The 22,460-nt window shown below is 36.0% G+C and overlaps 1 protein-coding gene and 1 non-coding gene across 7 annotated transcripts in view; one reads left to right on the plus strand and one right to left on the minus strand.

The window, feature by feature from the left end:
• The window catches only part of LOC139980963 (uncharacterized), a 101,599-nt gene that overhangs the window by 21,305 nt on the left and 57,834 nt on the right, over positions 1 to 22,460 (plus strand). For 2 of the 6 annotated variants that reach the window (XM_071993033.1, XM_071993034.1), the window contains 14 exons: positions 2,412 to 2,735; positions 3,271 to 3,729; positions 3,908 to 4,134; positions 4,564 to 4,725; positions 5,518 to 5,670; positions 6,394 to 6,454; positions 8,330 to 8,646; positions 9,040 to 9,217; positions 9,769 to 10,092; positions 12,037 to 12,266; positions 13,420 to 13,557; positions 14,031 to 14,186; positions 15,762 to 15,822; positions 16,227 to 17,936. The exons of 2 other annotated variants lie outside the window; for them this stretch is intronic. In XM_071993033.1, coding sequence (XP_071849134.1) covers positions 2,412 to 2,735; positions 3,271 to 3,729; positions 3,908 to 4,134; positions 4,564 to 4,725; positions 5,518 to 5,670; positions 6,394 to 6,454; positions 8,330 to 8,646; positions 9,040 to 9,217; positions 9,769 to 10,092; positions 12,037 to 12,266; positions 13,420 to 13,557; positions 14,031 to 14,186; positions 15,762 to 15,822; positions 16,227 to 16,528 — 3,092 coding nt within the window. In that variant the 3' untranslated portion in view covers positions 16,529 to 17,936. Of the gene's footprint in view, positions 1 to 2,411; positions 2,736 to 3,270; positions 3,730 to 3,907; positions 4,135 to 4,563; positions 4,726 to 5,517; positions 5,671 to 6,393; positions 6,455 to 8,329; positions 8,647 to 9,039; positions 9,218 to 9,768; positions 10,093 to 12,036; positions 12,293 to 12,362; positions 12,673 to 13,419; positions 13,558 to 14,030; positions 14,187 to 15,761; positions 15,823 to 16,226; positions 17,937 to 22,460 lie in introns of those variants that run through there. 2 more of the 6 variants (XM_071993035.1, XM_071993038.1) reach the window with 2 other exon arrangements.
• On the minus strand, positions 18,099 to 18,170 carry Trnar-acg (transfer RNA arginine (anticodon ACG)). Its single transcript has one exon. It is a non-coding gene; the product is annotated as a tRNA-Arg (tRNA).

Raw genomic sequence — 22,460 nt, forward strand, 5'->3', positions numbered from 1 at the left:
ATAATTACTGCTGTTGGTTGTAAATTTCCAGGCAGTTTAATGTTTCCTTATATAAGTCTGTTTATCCTTAAAAAGTCCTACCTGGAGATCTTCACAGCTGTCAATGGAGATGTACGGAGAGGGTAGAGGGAGGGGGGGGGGGTTGGTGGGGGTAGTGACTTGAGTCAATTTAAGTAGTGTAGAATGGATTATCTAATGTCTATTATGTTAAGATATTAAAAGTCAAAAGAGATCTGCAGAGGTATAAATACATTAAGGAGTATGGTGGAAACAGGTTAAATCGTTTTGTACGCAGTATGATGTAGGTCAGAGTTCATTTGAGGTCACCAGGTTTGAAAACGTGAACACTACAGGGTATGTAAATACAATATATCCAGATAGAAAACTGCAGTAGCTGCTAAATATGGCTATGGCTTCTCTATAATGAATACTAAAAACTATTGTTATTGGTGGACGGTATAGGTTATTTGGGTTCAGCAAATGTTACATTCTGGAAATTTTTAACATTACATCATAAAATAAGCAGCTTCAGAATAGATCAGAATATCATAGAGGTATATGACTTACCTATAATGTGTACAAGAGCCCAGTAATTCTTTGTGAAGGTCAAAAAAAGTGTAAAAACCTTGAAAGCACTATAGCTGGATAATTTTGGTTTTCAAGAGAGACTACATTAATTCAAGTCAATGGCTAACAGAATTTAATTTATGAAAATCTTTCTATATAATTAGGAATGTGGTCTGTAATAAGCGTTTGGTTTCAGCATGACTTTTTTGTGCAAGGACACGGTGTACATAAAAGCACATAATCCTCTGGTAGGCATGTGGTCACTATCTAATACAAACAAAATAAAACATCTAGGTATCTGTTGTATATCTGATCCAAGTTTTAGCAATTTTAATATAACTAAGTTCATTTAGGAGTCGATCATACACCCATTTAGGAGATGTGTAAAAAAAAACCTACGGTGCATGGAGGGTCATGTGATGTGCTCCATGGTAACAGTTATAATTTCTATCATATATAACCAAAAATAAGGACATGAACAAGAAATTGAATTAAACGGTACATTAGATCTTCATCTGGCTAGATATCTACTGAATACAGTGACTGTGTCAGAGGAAAGTAAGCTTGAGAGAACCGTGCTAAGCACGGCTCCTACAGGTTGAATCACACTAAATACAATTGGTGAAAGTTACAACTTAGATACTCTTTGACAATGGATTACAGAGGATGGGGCAGGAAGTTGCTCTGTCCACATATTGAACTTTCTCCTTAAACAGAGCTGGGTTAAGCTACTATTAGAAATGACCACACTATGACATCATTGGGAATGACATCATACTGAAAGTTATTTGATTGGTAGAGATCTGACATTCCTTGCACAGACAGGTGTAGGGTTTCTGTTGTAGAGACTTATTGTAAAGGTCAAAGTATTAGTGATTTACGGGGACATAGAAGTAGGAAAAGTATAATATTATGTTGTTGGCTGGTAAATAGAAACTGTTAGTAACTTTCTGGGAAGTGTGATGTAGGAGGACTTCCTGTCTGTGCTACTAGCTGAGAGATTGTAAAGGTGAACCTAGGATAAGGGGAAGGGGAGGTAGAATGGTAAAATGCTCTCTATAGATCAAGCATTTTCTCACACAAAGAATATGAATCTCAACATCGTCATCAATTCATCATCCAAACTAGAGCAATTAATATCAAACGTGCAGTAAACGCCTGTTAAAGGTGTGGTGTTTGGATACAAAACTCCTACAACTTTGAACTGACAGAGGGTTATATTAACATACATGGTTAGGAGCATCATGGCCCTGCATGGTTGGTATGTTTTATAGTGTATAGTATGATGTCCAGATGTATACGTTGCTGGGGTCAACAAGCAAATAACATAAAGCATATCAACACCTCCAATGTCTTTTTTTGTGAAATATTATAGAAAATAAAAGCCTCACCTAATTCCTCGTTATGATGTTTCGACTTTTTGGTCATCAAGCGAAGTAGATCACACCAGGATACTAACATTTGAAGAGTATTATGATTTTGAAATCATTTTATGTTAAATATCATCAAAAGCCTGTTGCTATGATTTAAAAAGGTGCCATTAATGTTGCTATGGTAACACTGATGCTTCTTGTGTAGATGAGCAGTTGCATCCACAGTACTTTCAAAAGCAATTAAATGTATTCATATTCCACATAAATTATAGTTTCTTCAGCTATTGAACTGATTTTGAAGAAAAGTATTTTGTTCTTATATATTAATGCAATACAAATCAATCTAATAATCAACTGAAAATTGGGATAATGTGATGTCATCTATTATTTAATAATCAGTTTATCAATTGGTTTTTTGGTCTGAGTGTGATCCTTAATTATATTTTATCCTTACTTTCATTTACATTTCAGCTGATTACGGCAGATTAATGGTCAATGTTGCTGATGATCTAACTCTAGACAGCAATCTGAAATTAGCAACTCTGTTTGGTTTACCACCGGCAGAAACTGATATGCTACGCAGGGTTTCTCTGATAGAGACACCAGGAATCACTCTGATTAAATTCATGCAGACACGAAACATCATCAATATGTACGATGTCACTAACCTACAAAAGGGTTTGGTTTATATTCAGCTAAACCGAACAAATGAAAACCTTTTAGCTCCATATCAGTCTAAAGTTGACCCCTTTCAGTTTGAAGAAAACCAAGCACCAGAACTGCTAGCCTGGCCTGGTAAGAATAGGTGCAATGATGTAATCAGAATACATAAAACAAAATAATGCAGTACAGTAAAATCTCTAGAAATGTGTGTGCATCAGGGGTTAATATTCTGCTTTCAGGCAATATGTTATTTTGAAGTAGTAATTATCATGATGTTTGTATGGTAAAAGTAATTATAAGTGGATCTTCAATTATATGTTCCCATTTGGTTCATTTCTTTAGAGTAAAAAGATTGAAAATACAAAAATTTAGTTCCCAAAGATTTAGTTCCCATCTGGTCACTCTCAGAGAACGATGCTAGATTCTTTGATATTCCTGTTGTCTGCTGCCACTCGTTAAATTCTCTAACAACATAAAGCTTGTGTACCTTATCTATAACATTTTGTATTATGATTCCTTCAATAATACCTCTTTCATAAATCAATTGCAGGGCTTTTGTATTGATATAGAAATTTACATTAATGTGGCTCAGTATGGCAATTCTTTTTTTTTTCATGTCAAGGCTTCAGTTAATAGTGTTTGTGTTTCCATTTATATTCTTTTTTAGTTGATGAATCAACTCCATCACAAGGTTCTGATGAAAGAGAGGAATATCATGACCATAGTAAGGAGACTTTGATGGAGAGAACCGAGAAAGAGGAACTACCAAAGCAAAGAAAAGATTCACAAATACTTGAAATGAGGCAACATCATTCATACATTGAACACAGGATAAAGTATGAAGGTGGAACTATTAGCATCATGGGGGTACATCTGACTATTCCTGAAGACGCTTTATCTTCTGATCATGTTATTGCCATTAAAGTGATCTATGATCCTGACATACACCTCCCTGGAAGTGCTTGTAGGGGCAGAATGACACCTCTGATAAAACTAGAGCCAGAAGGACTTGCTCTCAACAAGCCAGCCCAGCTGACTATTCCTCACTCAGCTATTATCCCTGAGCCAGATCGACATGGTATTATGATCTTCACTGGTCTGAAAGATGAAGAAAATTTACAAGAAGGTAAAGACGGTGACCAATAAATACTTTTTATGCAATTAATTAATGTACCAGGAGAAATAAAATGAGTTATATGCTGGGAATCATTACGGTAAAATGTGTCTTAGTTAATAAGCTCTTGATATTTACTGTATTTAAGATTACCAAGTTATATATTTTGTGTAATATTATATTACTATAGGTGAAATAACTTGGACCGAAGAGAAATCTATTGATTGGAAGCTGCACCCAGAGAAGATCAGCCTTGATATTAACATCCTGAGCTACGTCTTTGTTAATTTAGTCAGCCAAGAAACAGAACAGAAGCATATATTCCGTATTGTTCCATTTATTGATGGGATACTTGATGCCAAAGATGATGTCTTAATAACTGTTTGTTTCTGTAAGGACAGTGATGAAGAGTACAAGGTGAGGATAATCTCCTGTAACCATGGTGATATCTGTAGCAGTTTGAGGTCAATTCTGCTTTGTACTTTGATCTGTTAGTCGCCTACTGGGAATCCTTCTTTCTTTCATGATTTGTATAATGAATTTTATCGTGTTTTACTGGCAAATTATGAAGTGATTGGTTAAGGGTGCATTTTTATTTGTTCATCATAGAATGTTCAAAGAGAAAACTCTATTACTTTTGAAAAACAGAGTTAACACAAAATTTGCAATAAGTATTAAAAGCATCTGATGAAAACAAGCAACTTTAATTTGTGATTTTAGTAAATTAAGGGACAAAAGCTGCTGTTACTTGCTATAGCAGTATTGATGAAGAAGAATGAAGGCAAAACATATTGCATAATTGACTCTGCTATTTTTTTTAAATTTCTCCATTTTCTTATGTTTTAGTTGCTGTTAGAGGACCACCAGTCCAAACTGAGCCTGGGAAACTATACAACATTTCAAGTTACCCGGACATTGAATGACGGCAGCGATTGTGCTTCTTACATCGATCTGATGATGTCATCGCCCGGTGATAGCTACCATCTGACGAAGGAAGAATCAACAATGGTTTGTAATCACCAATGCTATTAAAGTTTGTCTTCTAACATTATATGTAAGTTGACTTGTAATCGAGGATTGGTTACCTAAAGTGGTTCAAAGTGTTGTAGCGGTTAGAATATTGGCCCTACAACCACTACTTTCTGGTTAAAAAAACCCAACAGGTACTAGAATCTATGCAAAACTTCTGGTGGGCAGTGTTGTTGAGCATAATTTTGTGAGGGTTGTTATTTTCAGTTCTTCACTTAGGAAATGAAAGCCTTTGTTCTATCACATGGTTTCACATAAAACTTCACCCACCATGTCTGCACTTTGGTGATGATCAATGAGGATGTATTTTATACACCTCCTTTGTATTTGGAGGTAGTGTTCAGATGCTGAGCAAACTCTCACTGGCTGGAGTGGGATGTTGAGTAGGTGGCTGTCCTGTGAGCAGGAATGATTAAGACAATTACATGCCCACCTAGTAAATTCTCTGAACACTCATCAAAAACAGAAGCATTGATATAAGCCAGTATTCATCTTAAATCACATGAATATCCATGGCTCTACTATGTTTCTGTAGGGTTCCTACCCCATGTGACAAACTTAACCTAAAATGTTGTTATGGAATTCTTCATTACAATATAAAGTACATTCGTCACCAGCTGCCGATGAAATGAAAGGATTTGCATTTGGCCACACGTCTTGGCTCCTTACCAACTTTTCCTTAATTCTCATACATTTATGTGGCATTGTTTCTTTGCATACATAACAAGCATTTTCATCCTCAGTACGTTTTCAATATCTTTTATCTATTAGCATGTAGACATTGATCACCTCTGTGCTGCCAGTAGAGTCTCTCATCAGTTCAGACTTAACAGAAACAAAGATGGAGACACTGACATGGTTGATGTGAAGTTAAAAGTATCACAACATGAAAAGAACCAGACAGCCCTTATCCTCCAATCAAAGGTGAGTTTTATCTGCTGATTGTCTTCCAGCTGTTTGTGTTCTCATATGTCTCTTAATTACATGACATTAAGCGGCATCTTCTCTCTTCTGATTAGTTATTCGTTTATTAATGCATGTCCTGTCAGTTGAAAGTTATGCAGCTGTTGACAGGGTAATTGAATAATATCAGTGCTGTGACTGAATTATAGATATTCGTTGGCATGTTCTCTCATGGATCCTTTTCATTGTAATAATAATGGTGGATGACAATTGAATTTAATTGAATTATAGTGGCCGGTTATTGAAGTTTTTTTTTTCATTCTTTCCAGTGATCCTGCTGTACCTAAGTTTCTTATTTTGATCCTGTTTTCCACTTGTCTGGCACTTTGGTATTGCTTTGTAATAAATGAGTACCACAAAATGCAGTGAAATGCTGAAAAAGTATGTATTATTCTACACACAGGTCAACAGCTATTGGATATTTTGTTTTATTTGGCATCTTAAGTACCAATTAAATACTCCATAAATGATAGGTATGTTGTCACCAACATTCCTTTTCCTTGGGATTTCATATATTTATTATGTGTTTTTTTTATTTCTGTTTCAGCTCTATGTTTCTACATTACATTCCAACTGTAAACCTAATCATTCATAGGGTGTGATAGATATTCTGCACTATTGTATGTTAGACTTTCTGACATTTAAAGTTTCCATTATTCATATAATTTTTTGTTTTTCCTTTAGGTGAAAAACATTCTCTTATCTCCAGAAAGCCAGGAAATTCTTTTCAGAGAGCTGCATCCAGGTGAGTTTTTAAGTGCAAGTTGAACAAATGGTTGGACTTGGCTAGTTTTAAAAGTCCACCCTGGCCTGCATCTAAGTAAAGTTGGAACAAAAAAAGGTGAATGCTCTTTATTTTATCTTATACATACACCAGGTAAGTGTGTATTAGTGAAGATGAAAGAGTAAGCACACATAGAGTATATGAACCCAGGTACGTGAGTGTCTGAATAGAGGTGAAAAAGTAATAACATTTGGTTGTAGAAGTAGACACACCTGAGTGTTACTTATATAAGCTTAGTTTATTGGGAAATATTTGATCAACATTAACACTTATCATGGAGAGAAATTCAGTCTTACTGCTGAACCCACAAAATATCTAAGTTCTATTTACACGCCTCATTTTCAATTAGTATACTCACTTCCTATTTTGTAGCAAAAAGCAAACTTGAAGGTGAAGCTGTATACAAGACTAGAATTTATGCACAAGACAAGGGCTTAAAGTTGCAGAGTTGCATGCAAGTTGTTGACATTAAACTTAACCAATTTATTGTTTGCACCAACGGTTGACCTGCACACCAACATTGTCATGCAGTTTGCATGCTTGTGGGCCAGTTGTGTACTATAATGTGCATCATGGGCGGCGATCTTGGGGGGGGGGGGGGACGGGGGGGACATGTCCCCCCAATATTTCAGGTGAGGGATATAGTATCTAATATCCCCCCCAATATTTGGTGGCATAGTCTTTTTGTGTGGCTATAAATAGAAAATAATGCGTGAGATTATTTATCCAAATCATATTTGGCGGTGGCTAAAACTTCATCCAACACATGCTGCATGAGGTAAATGACTCTTCGTGGTCGTTTCTGTGACCTGTGACCGTATAGCAAGGTGTTACTCATGATTATTATCATAATGTCTGTACATCTCTTGTGTATGAGTGTAAGTACGTACAATCATATATATGATCCACATCGATATGGGTTCATTGGGTTTCCATTTGGCCTGTTTCCTACAAGATTTCTAACGGCAGGCGCGTAACCAGGAGCATATTTTTTTGTATTTTTTATGATATCGAAGCTTTATAGTAGCCGTTATAAGAGGTTTTAATATTTGTAAACCAATAAATTAACTGTTTCTGAATTTTCAAATATTTCCTGACCAGAATTCTTCATCATACTTCCCTCTACTCATGCAATTTTGACCGGTCTGTTAGGGGTTGAAGGTTTTTTTTTCTATATTGGTTGTCCATAGGTGATATTTTGTGCAACATTATGGGAATATTTTGAAGTGAATTTATTATTCAAATTCTGAACAAATAATGGGCTTAAAACCTTGAAAAGTGGGGCTGACGGGTGTTGTGGGCCGTTACGTAGTATTACCTACTGTACAAAAGCAATGATCCACAGGAGATGCGATGAGGTCGAACATGATGTGTCACAGGTGACAATCTTCAAAAAGGTATGGATATGGATGTAGGTTATGGATGAAGAAAAAAAATATTGGGAAAAACTTTGTTCTCAGGCAAAAGTGTACATCTGGTTGGTCATTTTCAAGCCCGAGAAGTGCCATTTCCGGTGATCTGGGGCTATCAAAACCATAAATTTTCTTGTATGCTGCGCGCCAACCGATGGTGGCGCTCCGCTTAGATAGTAATATACAAAATATCACGAAGAGCGCGAGCAATTTTGGGGATAAAAGTTGCTCTGTGACTGCACCCAAACAAATGCCCCCCCCCCCAATATTTGAAACAAATCGCCGCCCCTGATGTGCATGTTAGTTGTGAACGTTGCTTTTTGTTCAAACTGGCACATAATTAGCATATGGTTAAGGCCCTCGTATCTGTACATGCGCTATACTTTTACGATTGTAAAGTAGATGTTATTGTTCTCACTTTCAGACTTACACAAATATGAAAAGTTGAGAGGAGACATTGCAAAGCTTCTAGATAAACAACATTGTGCAAAGCTAGGTGTGTTCTTTGAGCTCAAGCCAGCAGAAAATGACACAATTCAGGAAGCAGCAGAATCTGGAAAGATGCTGATGAAAATATTGGATGAAAGAGAGCTCATCATGCCAGAGAGAATGATTGGAATGTATGAAGGATTGAAAGCTATTCACTTTAATAAGGTTGCAAGACTGGTGCTGGAGTACATTGGTACATCACAGGAGAAGAATAGAAAGGAAAACGAAGGAGAGAAAGATGATAAGAAAATGGTTTGTGCTTCGCAAAAACTTGTTGAGACTTGAAACTTTATCTTGCAGGAAAACAAGGATCAATTTGCATAAAATCAAGATCTTAGAATGGATTAGTACTGTACTTTCTAATATGAAAAGTATCCTTTTTTTCTGTCCTGCAAGTCACATAACAGAAAATGGAATTACTGCTGCCATGACTAATAAGTCCTCCTTTTACTTATCGTAACAAAATAACAAACATTTAACTGTTATTTTATGCTTTAGTATTCAAAAGTAGGGTTTGTAGAGATCAAGTGCACAGGAAGTCTTTTTAGAATATTCAAATCCAGTAGAGAGTTGTCTTTCTTCATGAAAATATGATAAAAAGTATGAATTGTATAAACAATTTGTAATATTTCAACATTATTTCAGGTAAAATTTCCAGAGAAACAGGAAATCCTTTCAAAAATGGAACCAAAGTTGTCAGTAAATTTCAAGATTTTGATAGAGGAGGGATACAAGAGACTGGATGTCCAAAGAGCCTTGAAATTGTCTCATGGAAAACTGGACTTGGGAAGACGGCTGTTGCTGCTTGCTAAGGAAGAACATGGTAAAGTACACAATAGTTTTAGCAGCATGTGTATTCCTTCTCTGTTTGTAACTTATATATTTATTCTCAATCCTATATAACATTCTAGGAACATTATAGTTGTTTCATGCGACCCTTATGCTTCAGTATTTACAAAAGATGAAAGATTTTCCTTTATTTTAGTATGAATATATCATTTGCCTCCAAAATAGCTTCAGGCATGTCAATGCTAGAGGAATATGATATACCCTGCATACTTATTATTGGTTCTGTACATTAAACATGTCATTGATTGTTTCATGTTTAATTCAATGATGCTAACATTTCTTGCAGATAGTTGATCACAGGTTTTACTCTCTCTTTCTCATATCAAATCTGTATTTGATTCTCAAATTTATTTTATTTTCTTGAACGATCTACAAATAGCCTCAAGTAGGAATATGAAAACATCAGAATTTTTTTACAGAGGTTACTTTCATATTGTGGATTAAAAACAGTTTGCATTAACACATGATTCATGATAGTGACAAAAAAATTCCTTTCACATGAAATATATTACTTTTCTCTTCCAGAGAGACTTCCTTTGTTCCCTGGGTCCAATCTTTATAAAGAACAATACTTTGATCAGCATGGTGGAGAGATGGTTATCGCAGGTGTCATTTTGCGTGTACCAGCTGGTGCACTACGCACTGGAAGGATTGTTAGTCTGTGGGTTTCCACTGACCCTGCCATTAAAGGACCTATCTCAAACAAGAGTCTAAGGTTGACCCCCTTTGTGAAATTTGGTCCAGAAAGCCTAACCTTACACAAGCCTGTCACCTTGATGATTCCACACTGTGCTATTACTACAACTAACCAGATGGGTATCGATGTGTACTCTGGTGTATTACAAACAGGTGTGTTTCTTTTGCATTGTGTTTTATTAGTCAACTGATCATTATATTTAGTTACTTAAATGTGTTGTATCAACAGAGGTATGCACCTGAGTTAGTGTCTTTCTATGTCACCCAATTGGCTTGTTAACACGATGAGCCCAAAGTGCATAATGGTATAACGTGGTACTTGGTGTGTGGTTCCATATTACATGTGTACAAGAATCCTCCTCCTTTCTGTTAACTCAATGACCCAAAATAGTTTCCATGAATTTCATATGTATATAGGGTGTAGATGCAGACACAGATGTTAAACCTTCAGTCTCTAAACATAACTCCAGAAGTAGTAGATTTTTGTAGTAAAATAGTTAATTTTTTTAGTTTTTTATAATAATAACTAAGATTTATAATGCGCTAATTATAAACAAAATAGTTGTCAAAAGCGCCATACATATAAATATGAATAGAAAGAAAAGCAAAAACAATAATGCAACAATGAAATATAATTACAAACCAAATTGAAAAATGTTTAACATAGATGTTTAAGGTATTGTATTGGAAAATTAATAAAACCCTTCGTGAAATGCCTACTGTTGCTGATATGTCGGTTTTTCCTATTTCTTGGTAAATTTTGATATAGGTAGGAAAATGGGGGAAACATAGAACTAGTAACAGTTAACTTGAAGGAAAATCCGAGAAACCAATTTACAGTTGATAGTTGAATGTACCCTTACTAAATTTATGGAATTTGTATTTCGCTCTTAAAATGAAAGTTGTCAACAAAACTTATATTAAGTGATATGTCCTGTACGACTTTTTCTTATGTTTTTTCATCTGCACTTACCAAACTATATAAAATTCCATTCTCCTTTTATATCCTATCTTTAGCCATAATATAGTAATAATACGATCCAACAGTTGCTTCACAATGTCTTCCATAGTAATTAAAACCTACCATTATTTAATGTCCCGTAAGACATATTTCATTCGTACAGGACATTTAGTACGGAACATACCTGTCTGTACCAGAACTCTAGGTGAATTTTGGACTGTTTAGTTTACAAACCAGGACTGTAGATGCTGTATGTATGTCATAAATGTTTAATCCTGAAAGTTCAATGAACTCTAAAACTCTTATGTTACATGTACAGTAATTCATTAATTTACTGCTGAACAAATATAAAAATATTTCTCAGTTAATAAACAATGTCATGTGACTATTATTCATTAATAACAATGTTAGGGATTGTTGGTGGTATAGCTGATGTGTTTGCTCCAAATTCGTAAAAGAAAATGTCTGTTTGGTCATACATCTATTTGTCTATATTTCACAGAGGAAGACCGTCTTTCTGGATATTGAAACATTTTGAAATAAAAATTGTATACTGTAAAGTCCTTACCAGTGAATTAATTGGTTCATGCCCACAAGCGAGAGCTACATATAAGAGCTGGAAATCTCTGTTCTTTTCTAGCTCTCACTTAATTCTTAGACAAATTTAACTCACTTGCTCTACATTAATCTGATAGGCATGTGGGATTTTGAGCAATTTGTATAGCAAGGAATCACAAAGCCAACAGGCTTCTAGTGATGGCTAGGAATCACAAAACAAACAATCTCTCTGTTTTGTTTTTCAATGAACCCTTTTCAACCCTTTTCTTCTCAGTAGTATCTTGACCTGATGACCTCGATCATTTGTTCCATCTTTATGGAGAAATAAACTTGATTACTTAAGGGGACAAAAGCTCTTCAAGCTATGGCAAGCTGTAGTTAGCAACACAATTTATCTGGCAACCTTGCAATCATACATAAAAACAAGATGTTTGATGTTATTATTATACAGTGTTGTATTATCTCCCACAAGACTGTCCCTTTAAAATCATCTGTGGTATAGTTAAGGATTGATGTTTTAATCTTTCACCTTGTAATACATTTTTAACTAACAAAAATGTTTTCTAAATTCTCTTCAGATAAATCTGTCAAATGGAGCTTAGAAAGGAAACACCTCAGCTGCTCAATGAATAGTGAACACTTTGCAGTTGAAGCTGAGAAACCCTGTCTCATTGGTCTTCACGTCCCTTTCATACCCAAGAGTTTGAAGCGTGTCTGTGTCTTACCGATTGTAAACAGAGTTTCTGAATCTGGGGATCAATTGACAATTCATCTTTGGTTTCATAATGATAACTCACTGGAACATAAAGTAAGTAGTAGATGTTTTCAGCTCAGGTGTACTGGTGTTGTGGCCGAGTGGATAAAGGCCGTATCATTCGAAGCAATGAGAATTAGCAACCGGGAGGTTCGGGGGTTTGATCTCCGTCCGGGTCAAAGGAAGGTCGGTTTTTCGTCCAAGAGCAATCTACGGTTTTTCCATCTGAAATGATTTTCTAAATTGAAAAGATTCCAAATTTGAGTTAACATGTTGAATTGGAAGCCACCTGATGTGTAAGTTGTAATCCATAAACCCTCGCGGTTTCTCTCACATTCGTGGTCACTTTTAAGCACCATAAAAATAACTGCCTGATGATGATTACTATTATTATTAATATTACAAATAATATCACAGATTCCAGATATCTGTCTTAATTCCAACTAACTTGAGGTCAAAGATACTCGGAATGATAAAGTTTCAACTTGATGCCCAACAGTCACTAACATCTTGAAAATCAAATATTGTCAAGTGATGGGTCATGTGAGATTAGATGGTCCAGTCTGTCTGGTAATTGATGGTCGAAAATAAACTTTGTAGTGGACAAAAACACACTGACCAGATGTCCTATAACAAACTGAATGTTCAATATGTTTTTTTGTCTGTGGTCATTGACAACTGACAACAATTGTTGTACAGACACCTTTGTAAACACACCTTGACCAGGTGTCCAATATAGAAGAGCTTATATTTCAAAACATAGGCAATGAAACTATGAATGGTCTTTGATAATGCATCTAGCAGACAATCAATGCATAACAGTATAATAATAATAATAACAACAGATACCTGATTTCAGTTTATATTCCCCTCATTAAGTAACGATTCAATTTACAGGCTTGTGAATGTCCAACAGAGCTCAAACTGTTTGATAACATAATTAATTGGTCTAGTTAATCAAAAGAGATTGGACAAAACATCTGTACAGAGAGTTAGACATTATTGCACTCCATATGTTAGATAATTATAGTAATGTATCTGTTTGTTTCACCAATAATGGCCACAGCAGTTAATGGGAGGATTCTACCAGTGAGCTGGTATTGCTTCCTGGTCATACATGGGACAACTAATCAGTTTATACATTGATAGTATTGCTTAAATAAATAATAATAATAATATAATATTAATTTGTTTCATTTCTCATCAGAGCCTTATCAATGAAGAAATCTATCAGCAGAAGGGATCCATAATTCATGATCCTGTGTTTGTTCAACTCAATTCTATGACTTCAACTTTACATGTTAGCACTAACTCCAGTACCTCACAGTGTAACCCAAGTAGAGTGGTTAGTAATGTTTGTCTTATTGTAATGTCTTATTTATTGGCAACATGTAAAGAAAGCAGGTAATTCCTGTTCCACATGTAATTTTCATTTGTTGAAAAAAAAAAAATAGTTTTATGCATCTGTTGAGTGGTATGTTATAGTGCTAGCATATGTTATATTGGTAACTGTTGTTTATTATCATACTTTAATTACAAATAAACATTTCCTATGTTATATTGATACTGTTTCTTTCTCAATTTGTAAAAATACTCAAAGAGAGTATCAAAGTACTGTAAAAGTTACATCAGATGTTTACATTTTTACATCTGGGTGAAGACGGGCTGTTTAAATCAAGTGCCTTGCATGACTGGAACCTGTAATCCTTAGATTATCAGCACATTAACTTTACCCACTTCTCTATTAACTTACATGCTTTAATGTCTATAATGTATAATATAATAACTAAAGACCATCTGATTATTCTTCCCCCACAGGATGTTGCCATGGAAATCTTATGGTTAAACAACAGACACAAAGTAGAATTCCATCTTCAGAATAAAGAGATCAAAGATACTGTCAATCTGGAATTAGAAGCAAGATATGGGCTGTTAAGGAGGAATTCTTTGTTCCAGCTTAGTATTCAGTTGCAGGTAACTAGATTTGACCTAATGTAACAGTTCGAAAGATTTGAATATGAGTAGTTTACATATTCACTTTGAATTTTTCTTAGCTACTGCAACTCCTTTTATATTTGCTTTGTTTGATGATTGTTTACCCTTTTTGGTTACGATGCCGAAGGCTCAATAACCTTTGACATCGTGCTGGCATGCTTGTGGATGTGACGAATAGCTTGTAAACACTCTCTCAACAACCCCAAGATGAGTCAACGTCATGCTTTGTACAGTAGGTAGATGCCTTATGATAATTTATATGTGACGTAGTGTTTGTTGTTCCCATCTCATGCAGAAAATATGGGTGGTTGGGCCTTAACATGAACATTTCAAAAAAAAATGACAATGTGTCTTCAACCATATGTCTGATTTAGATCAAATATAGAATAGTTATGTAAAGTTACATAGAAAGTACTTGTTTATTTTTGCAACAACAACTTTTATCTCATAAATATTTATGAGATAATGGGGTTTAATGGGAAATAAGGAGAACGGCTTTATAGAAGCACGATGCCTCAACAACAAGATGAATTGTTGTCATACTTGTTAGGTAGATGCCCCATGATGTGTAAATGTGCCAAATTGCTTGCGGTTTTATCTCTTCAGTATTACTGAGTGGGCGGGGCTTAATAGAGAGAATTGTTAAAAATGTCAATATCTATGCATTCCTATTTCCGATTAGTTTATACTTGATATACTGATGTAACTACATAGTATGTGCATGTTCTTGTTACCTTTAATGTATATTTATGATTGGTTGGGGCGTAATGGTTAGAGATATGATGAGGAGGTATGCCTGATTGATCTTGGCTTCTCATCTAATGACAAGAACCAAATGTTCCATGGTTTCCATTCTTGGCATATTAGGTTTGTCACACTACATTCATGCAATCAACCGTGTTGTTTTCTGTGTGCATATCATGATTTTTAATCAGTGAATATGAAATTCTTAATCAGATGTCTCTGAAAGAGTATGTCTAATTAGCTTCACTCATATACATGGATAATACGATATAGATACATGCTGATGAGACCCTAAATGCGATCTCATTAATAGTCATGCTTGTCTCTGTTTTTATAATATATCTCAACATGATAACTGATACGTGGTACCTTCCTTAAAAATGTTGTGTCATTAGTCATCAAAAATTCCTCTTCATTTTCCTTACCACAAGTTCATGAATATTAACATGTATGGCTTACCACACTATGTGTATGCTTAGGCACCGGAACCACTACAAGTTTTCATGATCTGGTTTCGTTTCTATTGGAATCTGTGCTCTGTCAGCCTAATTGATGAACTGATTTTATTATAAAGCTCTGAACTATAATTTTACAATGCCGGAAAAAAATCTTATGACAAGCCGTCTTCATATTGAAAAGGTATAGAAAATATACTGCATATAAGCAGTAAGTCATAGATAGAATATCTTAAAAACTATTAGTTAAGCCCCTTTTGCACTCTTAAGCACTCATAATTGATAGAGGTGAAATATCTGTAAACTAGTTTTCTAGGAGAATTATAAAGCTTTCTTCTCTGTTTCCTCTTCACAGATTGAAAATTTACGACACAGTGAACAACTCACATCTCCATTCCAGCACGTCCTACCTGAATGTGAGTAATTAATTACTTTAGCATGCTCATGCAGCTGAAGATGTTTCATTACCGTATTCTACTCACTACCAGATTTGTAAACTAGGAAATCTTCCTAAATATCAAGTATTGCAAAATAGCTGAAAGTTATAGTCCACCAATTGACATGGCAACTGCAGCCTGGACTCTTCTATGCAAAGTAGGATTAGGTATACACATCTGATATGAAAGGATTTAAAGTCCTAACTTATGTCAAGTGTTGGTGCGTGCTTTGGTGTTCAACATCTGTTTTGAAACTTCAGCAACAAACTGAAATACTGAGTACTGATACTGTATTCACGTCTCATTGCAGTGGAAAATAAAAATTAATGAAATTCAACCCCTGCTTGAATTATCTATTTAAAATATTGTTTTCAACCTTACAGCCATCATCAAATCTTTTCATCAGCTAAAGCAGAATTTATCAGAACATCTTGATGTAGACCAATCCACCCTGCTGGCAAATATTTTCCAACTTTCTGAGGAAGGAATTACTGATATCATGGAGCACAAAACACCAGGAACTCTGTTGTTAGAGAAGCTGACCATAAATTCACTGATATCTCCCACAAGCATCACAAAATTGGAAAATGCCCTAACAGAACAAGGAAATGAAAAATGTGCGAAACTTGTCAGAGAATTCAGAAGTAAAAATCATGTAGTTGAAGCTACACTGTGCCAAGAATGATGGCAGAAATCATATTGTGGGTTATTGTAAGCAAATAATGATGAATACAAACGTCATATCACCAGTGGTGCTGTACCCAAGAATTTATTCACTTGAGAGCGGGTAAGGAAGTTGGTGAGACATTTTTGTACAAACAGTTATTTACAGTGAGAGCTTATGACAACAGGACTATAAGTATAATTACACGTGTAGGAGTAACATGAAATATTCTCCTCCCTGTCGAACATGGTTATGTATGTATATACTCTATGTGACTATGTCCATATTGGTATACTTGCCTTTTAGGTAAACATATGCAGTCATGTCAACATATGTGCGTGTATGTCGCCCTACTTTGTCAACATTACTTTCTCAACAGCAGTATTAATTTTGAAAGACCTGATACTATGGATGTATAGCTTCCCTATTGTGAGTACACGGTTGTGATTGTTTTGATGGCACTCAAAGGTCATGTAAGTTCAGCCGTGTGTTTGTTTTGGTTTTGACGTGATGGTTTTGTTAGAATACAAATAAACGTAGAGATCTCATAAGATTTAACGTCTAATTTGAAACTACGGTTCACTATGGTTTATAAATACATTTATCACGTCTATATGTTTTATGTAAGCCTATCAGTTTCATTGATAGCCCCTATATCAGTGCCCGAACTTGTTATCTCGGAATATGAAGGCCCAGTCCCCTACACGGCCCACCCACTTAGCTTAATTTGCCCCCCCCCCCCAGTAGGTTCCTTTTTGTTATGTAAAACAAATAATGATAACACAAACCTAACAATAAATCTACACCTAAATTCACCATATGCCTTTCCCTCAGCATATAAGCCTAAAGCATATACAGCTACCACTAAGATGCCCTAGGGTGCTATCATATCTTCAATTACCTGTGTAAAACAATGAATAAAGAAAAGCTTATAAAGTAACGTAAAATCCTATATTTAGCCTACAAAGTGACTTTACTGAATAAAATGTTGTAAAATTTATCACGAAAAGCAGGATTCCCGTTTCCGAACATTTCAATCTTCAAAGCCATTCTCTCAAAAACCTAAAATGCATTTTAATTGCCTCGAACTTCAAATCCGCCACTGAACGTAAACGTAAAGAAATCGATTGGATCTTTTGTATTAAGTCTCAAATCACCGGCCTCAACAAAGACATGGGACCCCTTTACAACTATCAGTTCTACAAGCATATGTAATCCGTTCTTTGCTCCTTAATCCGCTTCCTGTATAGTCATGGTTTATTTGGTTCTAATTCCACCTATGCAACTGACACTTATCTAGCATCATACTTTCATTGTGTTACATTTTGTACTTTTTATTCGTGTTGTTATATATATAAGTTGTTATATAAGTATTGCTGAGGAAGTTCCCAGGGGGACCAAAAATTCCAATATATTTTCTAAAACTTTACTCCTTAATTGTAGATTATGAGTCATATCTTATTTCTCTGGTTTTCTCTAATAATATATATATATAAATAAATATATATATATAGATGTGTGTGTGTGTATATATATATATATATATATAAATGAAAATCGCAATGAGTTGGAAAATGAAGAAAAAACTTCCAGCCTCCACCGTGATTCGAACCCAGGCCCTCCGCTCCGTACGCGGACACCCTAACCACTAGGCTATGGACGCCGACTGCATGTCCAGAGACCCGAAACCGGCAAGGAAGGCCGCAATTCCACTGTAGGCATTTTCCACCTGCATCGAACAATATATATATATATGTATATATATATACATATATATATTTATTGATTAGAACGATTCACCCTATAAGCCAACCTGTACAAAACACAATATAACAGCTGTATGTATATGTACCAGCACAATAGGTGATACCCGATAGGATGAAAGTGCACCTCACCTCAGGGGGGGGGATTTGCTCAAACATTGGGGGGGACATTTTCTTGGGTACAGGCACGTATCCAGAATTTTCTAACCGGGGGCGCGAATTACTATCAAAGCGGAGGGCCACATAGGTTGGCGCGCAGCGTACAAGAAAATTTCTGGTTTTAATAGCCCCCCAGATCACCGGAAATGGCACTTCTCGGGCTTGAAAATGACCAACCAGATGTACACTTTTGCCTGAGAACCAATTTTTTCCCAATAGTTTTTTCATCCATAACCATTTTCAAGAGTGTCACCAGTCACACATCATGTTCGACCTCATCGCATCTCCTGTGGATCATTGCTTTCGTACGGTAGGTAATACTACGTAACGGCCCACAATACCCGTCAGCCCCACTTTTCAAGGTTTTGAACCCATTATTTGTTCAGAATTTGAATAATAAATTCACTTCAAAACATGCCCATAATGTTGCACAAAATTTCATCTATGGACAACCTATATAGAAAATTCCCCTTCAACCCATAATAGACCGGTTAAAATTGCACGAGTAGAGGGAAGTACGATGAAGAATGTTGGTTTGGGAATTTCGAAAATTCAGACAGTTAATTTATTGCTGTACAAATATTAAAACCTCTTATAAAGGCTACTATACAACTTCGATATCATAAAAAAATACAAATAATATTCTCGAGGGGGGTCTTCCCGTAGCCGGGGGGCAGGGGGAGCGACTGCTCCCCATTTCAGTGTCGAAAAAATGTTAAAAACTGTTGTTATTTTAGCATGGTAATTTGTCAGTGCTCTTTTGATCTTGAATACTCGTCAGCTCCGTTAACTCGATTATAATCGTAGTAACATTCAGGACTACTGATTCAGCACTTACTTAGTTTGGCAGATGCAATTAGCTCAATTTTAGCATATAGCCTATTACAAGCCTACAGTTGGCCACTGCGTAATAAAATACCTATTGCCTACCTAACCCACTGATCTGTACAGATCAGTGACCTAACCGCACTTGATGAAGTGTCACGAACCGTATGCACAACGACGTCGACAACGTTCATTCTCATCCTTTCTATGATTCGCCCTAAGTTGTTGCACGAACAGCATGTTATGAAGCTAAGCTAGCAATCGTACGTGATACGCACTTCCTATAAATAATTATTACACTGCGATAACGATATTTGTTTTTAGGCCACTGCACATCTGGCTGTCTTACAAAATATGAAAGTTTATATTGTCTATCAGTTAAGTTCGTCAAATGTATTAAAGTCCAGACATTGGACAATAAACAAGAATCATCCCACAGGAAAATGTTGAAAAGAGCGCTATATTTTTGTCTTTCTGATATAATATGTAAAAGAACCTGTGAAAGAATTCAAACAGGAAACAAAATCTGCTGATAATATGATATCATATGAAAATGATGAAACTGGCAAAACATTGCACCAGATCGCAACTAAGGACCTTCAATTGTTCAAAAATATATCAAATTGGGAGGGGGGCACCTCCTCCGCTTAGACCACTCCTCCATATCAATCGCAAAATGTGTTCCCCCCTTTCAAATTCCTGGCTACGTCGCTGTATACGATTGTACGTACTTACATTCATATACAAGAGATGTACAGACATTATGATAATAATCATGAGTGACAACATGCTATACGGTCACAGGTCACAGAAACGACCACGAAGAGTCATTTACCTCATGCAGCATGTGTTGGGTGAAGTTTTAGCCACCGCCAAATATATTTTGGATAAATAATGTCACGAATTATTTTCTATTTATAGCAACACAAAAAACTATGCCACCAAATATTGGGGGGGGGGGTATTAGATACTATATCCCCCCAGTTAAATTGTCATATATGTTAATATTAATATGAAAGAGAAAATAACACAGTTGTGGAGATTTTGTAATTTTGTCCAGCTCTGTATTATAGGAATGTAGGCTATATACAATATGCGTCATCACAGTGGTTAGTTAGCCTATCGTTGTTTATCAGCCACTATACCGTAACTATTCCAATTTTAACGTTACCGTTTGCGGATTAAATAAACAATATAATAGCACGGTCGAAAGCAAAAGACAGAAAAACAATTAATCGCTTGTAATTTGCAAAGAGTTTAATTTGTTTTAAAGGGCGATGCAAACCCTTTTGCTCCCCTCCCCCTAGAAAGGAATAGAAAAAAGGGGCGGGAATTTTTTTTTGTGGCTATTTCTATTTGGCAACTTTGTGGGGTTCAACAGCGTAATTACGGTACACGCGAGGAGCTGTGGCGTCACTAGATTTTTAAGAGTTGGGAAGGGAAAGGAAGATGACAAGCAAACAAGCGGTACCCTGTGTAGTGCACGTCATGTGTAAATTTAAGGGCAGAGGGATGGGGCACGGCCACCCCAACCTCGTACCCGCATTTACAGGAAGCCACTACAATATTAATACTTGTAGTCACCAGAAGCGGCAGCTATGGGTGTTTGTGGAGGGGGAGGGGATGGGGGCGGTAAGGGACATTCGTTTTATGCATACCAACAGTCAGGGCAATCAGCTTGTTTTTTCTCTTTCTCTTTTTCTTGTTCTTTTGGTCAACAATTATTCTGAAAAGTATGTCAAAGGTTGTTAAACACGATCATTAAATCCATCGTTAATTAGTAAATGCCAAAGAATAAATTTGAATTTTTAACCAGTGAGTCAATCAATGATTGTCTGTCATTAAGAGAGAGAGATGGGTGGGCGGTAAGAATTTTTTTTTTATGATCTTAACAAGATTATATAAGACAGCATGTAATACATCATGGATGTGGAGTTATCAGCTCATTAAGTGAATATGTTTTTCACCTGACCAACCCCCTCCCCCGCCCTCCCCTCACCCACCCACCCCTCGTCTAGAATTGAAGTGCTTACAATCTTCTGTACATGCTGGATTTTAGGCTCTGCAGGAATAATCTTTTCAGGTGGAAAGTGTCCGCTCAAAGATACTCCCGGGAACTGCAGGTTTCCTTTTTGAGTGCAGTCGGTCTTGGTTCAAGGGTATATTTGTCTTTATAGATGGTACGTATAGTTGGCCCGTTTATTGTATGATGTAAAAGGCTTTCAGATATATTGGGATTAGTGTTTTTGTATGTCTTTGTTCCTGTGGTTCTGATAGACACGTCAATACCTGATATCATCTACGCTTATGCCATTTTCTAGCAAAGAGGTGTATATAGTTAGGCGAATGAATATCGTTACAATGGTAATAATGTACGCTGCACTCAGAGGTACATTCGCATGCAGCACTGACAGGCTCTCGATCCCGGGTGCATTTCATTATACCAATAGTAACGTAGTGAATACCTTCAGGTCCTCTTAGTCAATGCCTGATATAGTGAAGTTGTTATAAATAACTACCGGTGGTAGCAAGGAATTGTGGTGTATGGGGATCCTTGTTGGAAAGTCCTGGAGGAGGGAGAAGTTTATTCAACAATCACCACAATGCAAGAACAAAACATGTATGATTGTGTCATCTTTACGTGACTGACACACAAGAATGACTTGCTTCAGTTACATCTGAAACGATGCAGATCATTTTGAGGGTCCAAATACTTTTTAGACTGATGCGGTTACCAAATTCTCTGGTAAAAGTATAAACAAAGATGTTTCACGTTGTCACAAGCATGCAGAGGTAATTGAATTACTGATTACTCTCTGCAAGAAAAAGTACATTGTTGAAGTATCAAAGTTGTCAAGAAGATTTTAACTATATGATATATTATAATGATACAGCAACTAGTGAATACAAATAATTGTTTCTTAATGATCGTCTGTCACTTAGGTATAATGACCATTAGCTATATACTCAAATTTAGGATATGATTAGATGTAATAATTAACTCAAATGAAATATGTCAAAGAGCTGAATCTAAATTAACTCAATATGGCAGAGGCTTTAGCAAGTTGAATTTTGTTTGGGGGAGGGGAGGGGAAGGGGGGAGGGGAACTACCACATTATCACATAAAAAAATGAACATAAACATTTGTCCTTGTTGATTAATGGCATGGTACACGGGCAGTGATGTATCTCAAAAAACATAACTT

This window comes from Apostichopus japonicus, chromosome 15, assembly GCF_037975245.1.
Source record: "Apostichopus japonicus isolate 1M-3 chromosome 15, ASM3797524v1, whole genome shotgun sequence".
Classification (NCBI taxonomy): Eukaryota; Metazoa; Echinodermata; class Holothuroidea; order Aspidochirotida; family Stichopodidae; genus Apostichopus; species Apostichopus japonicus.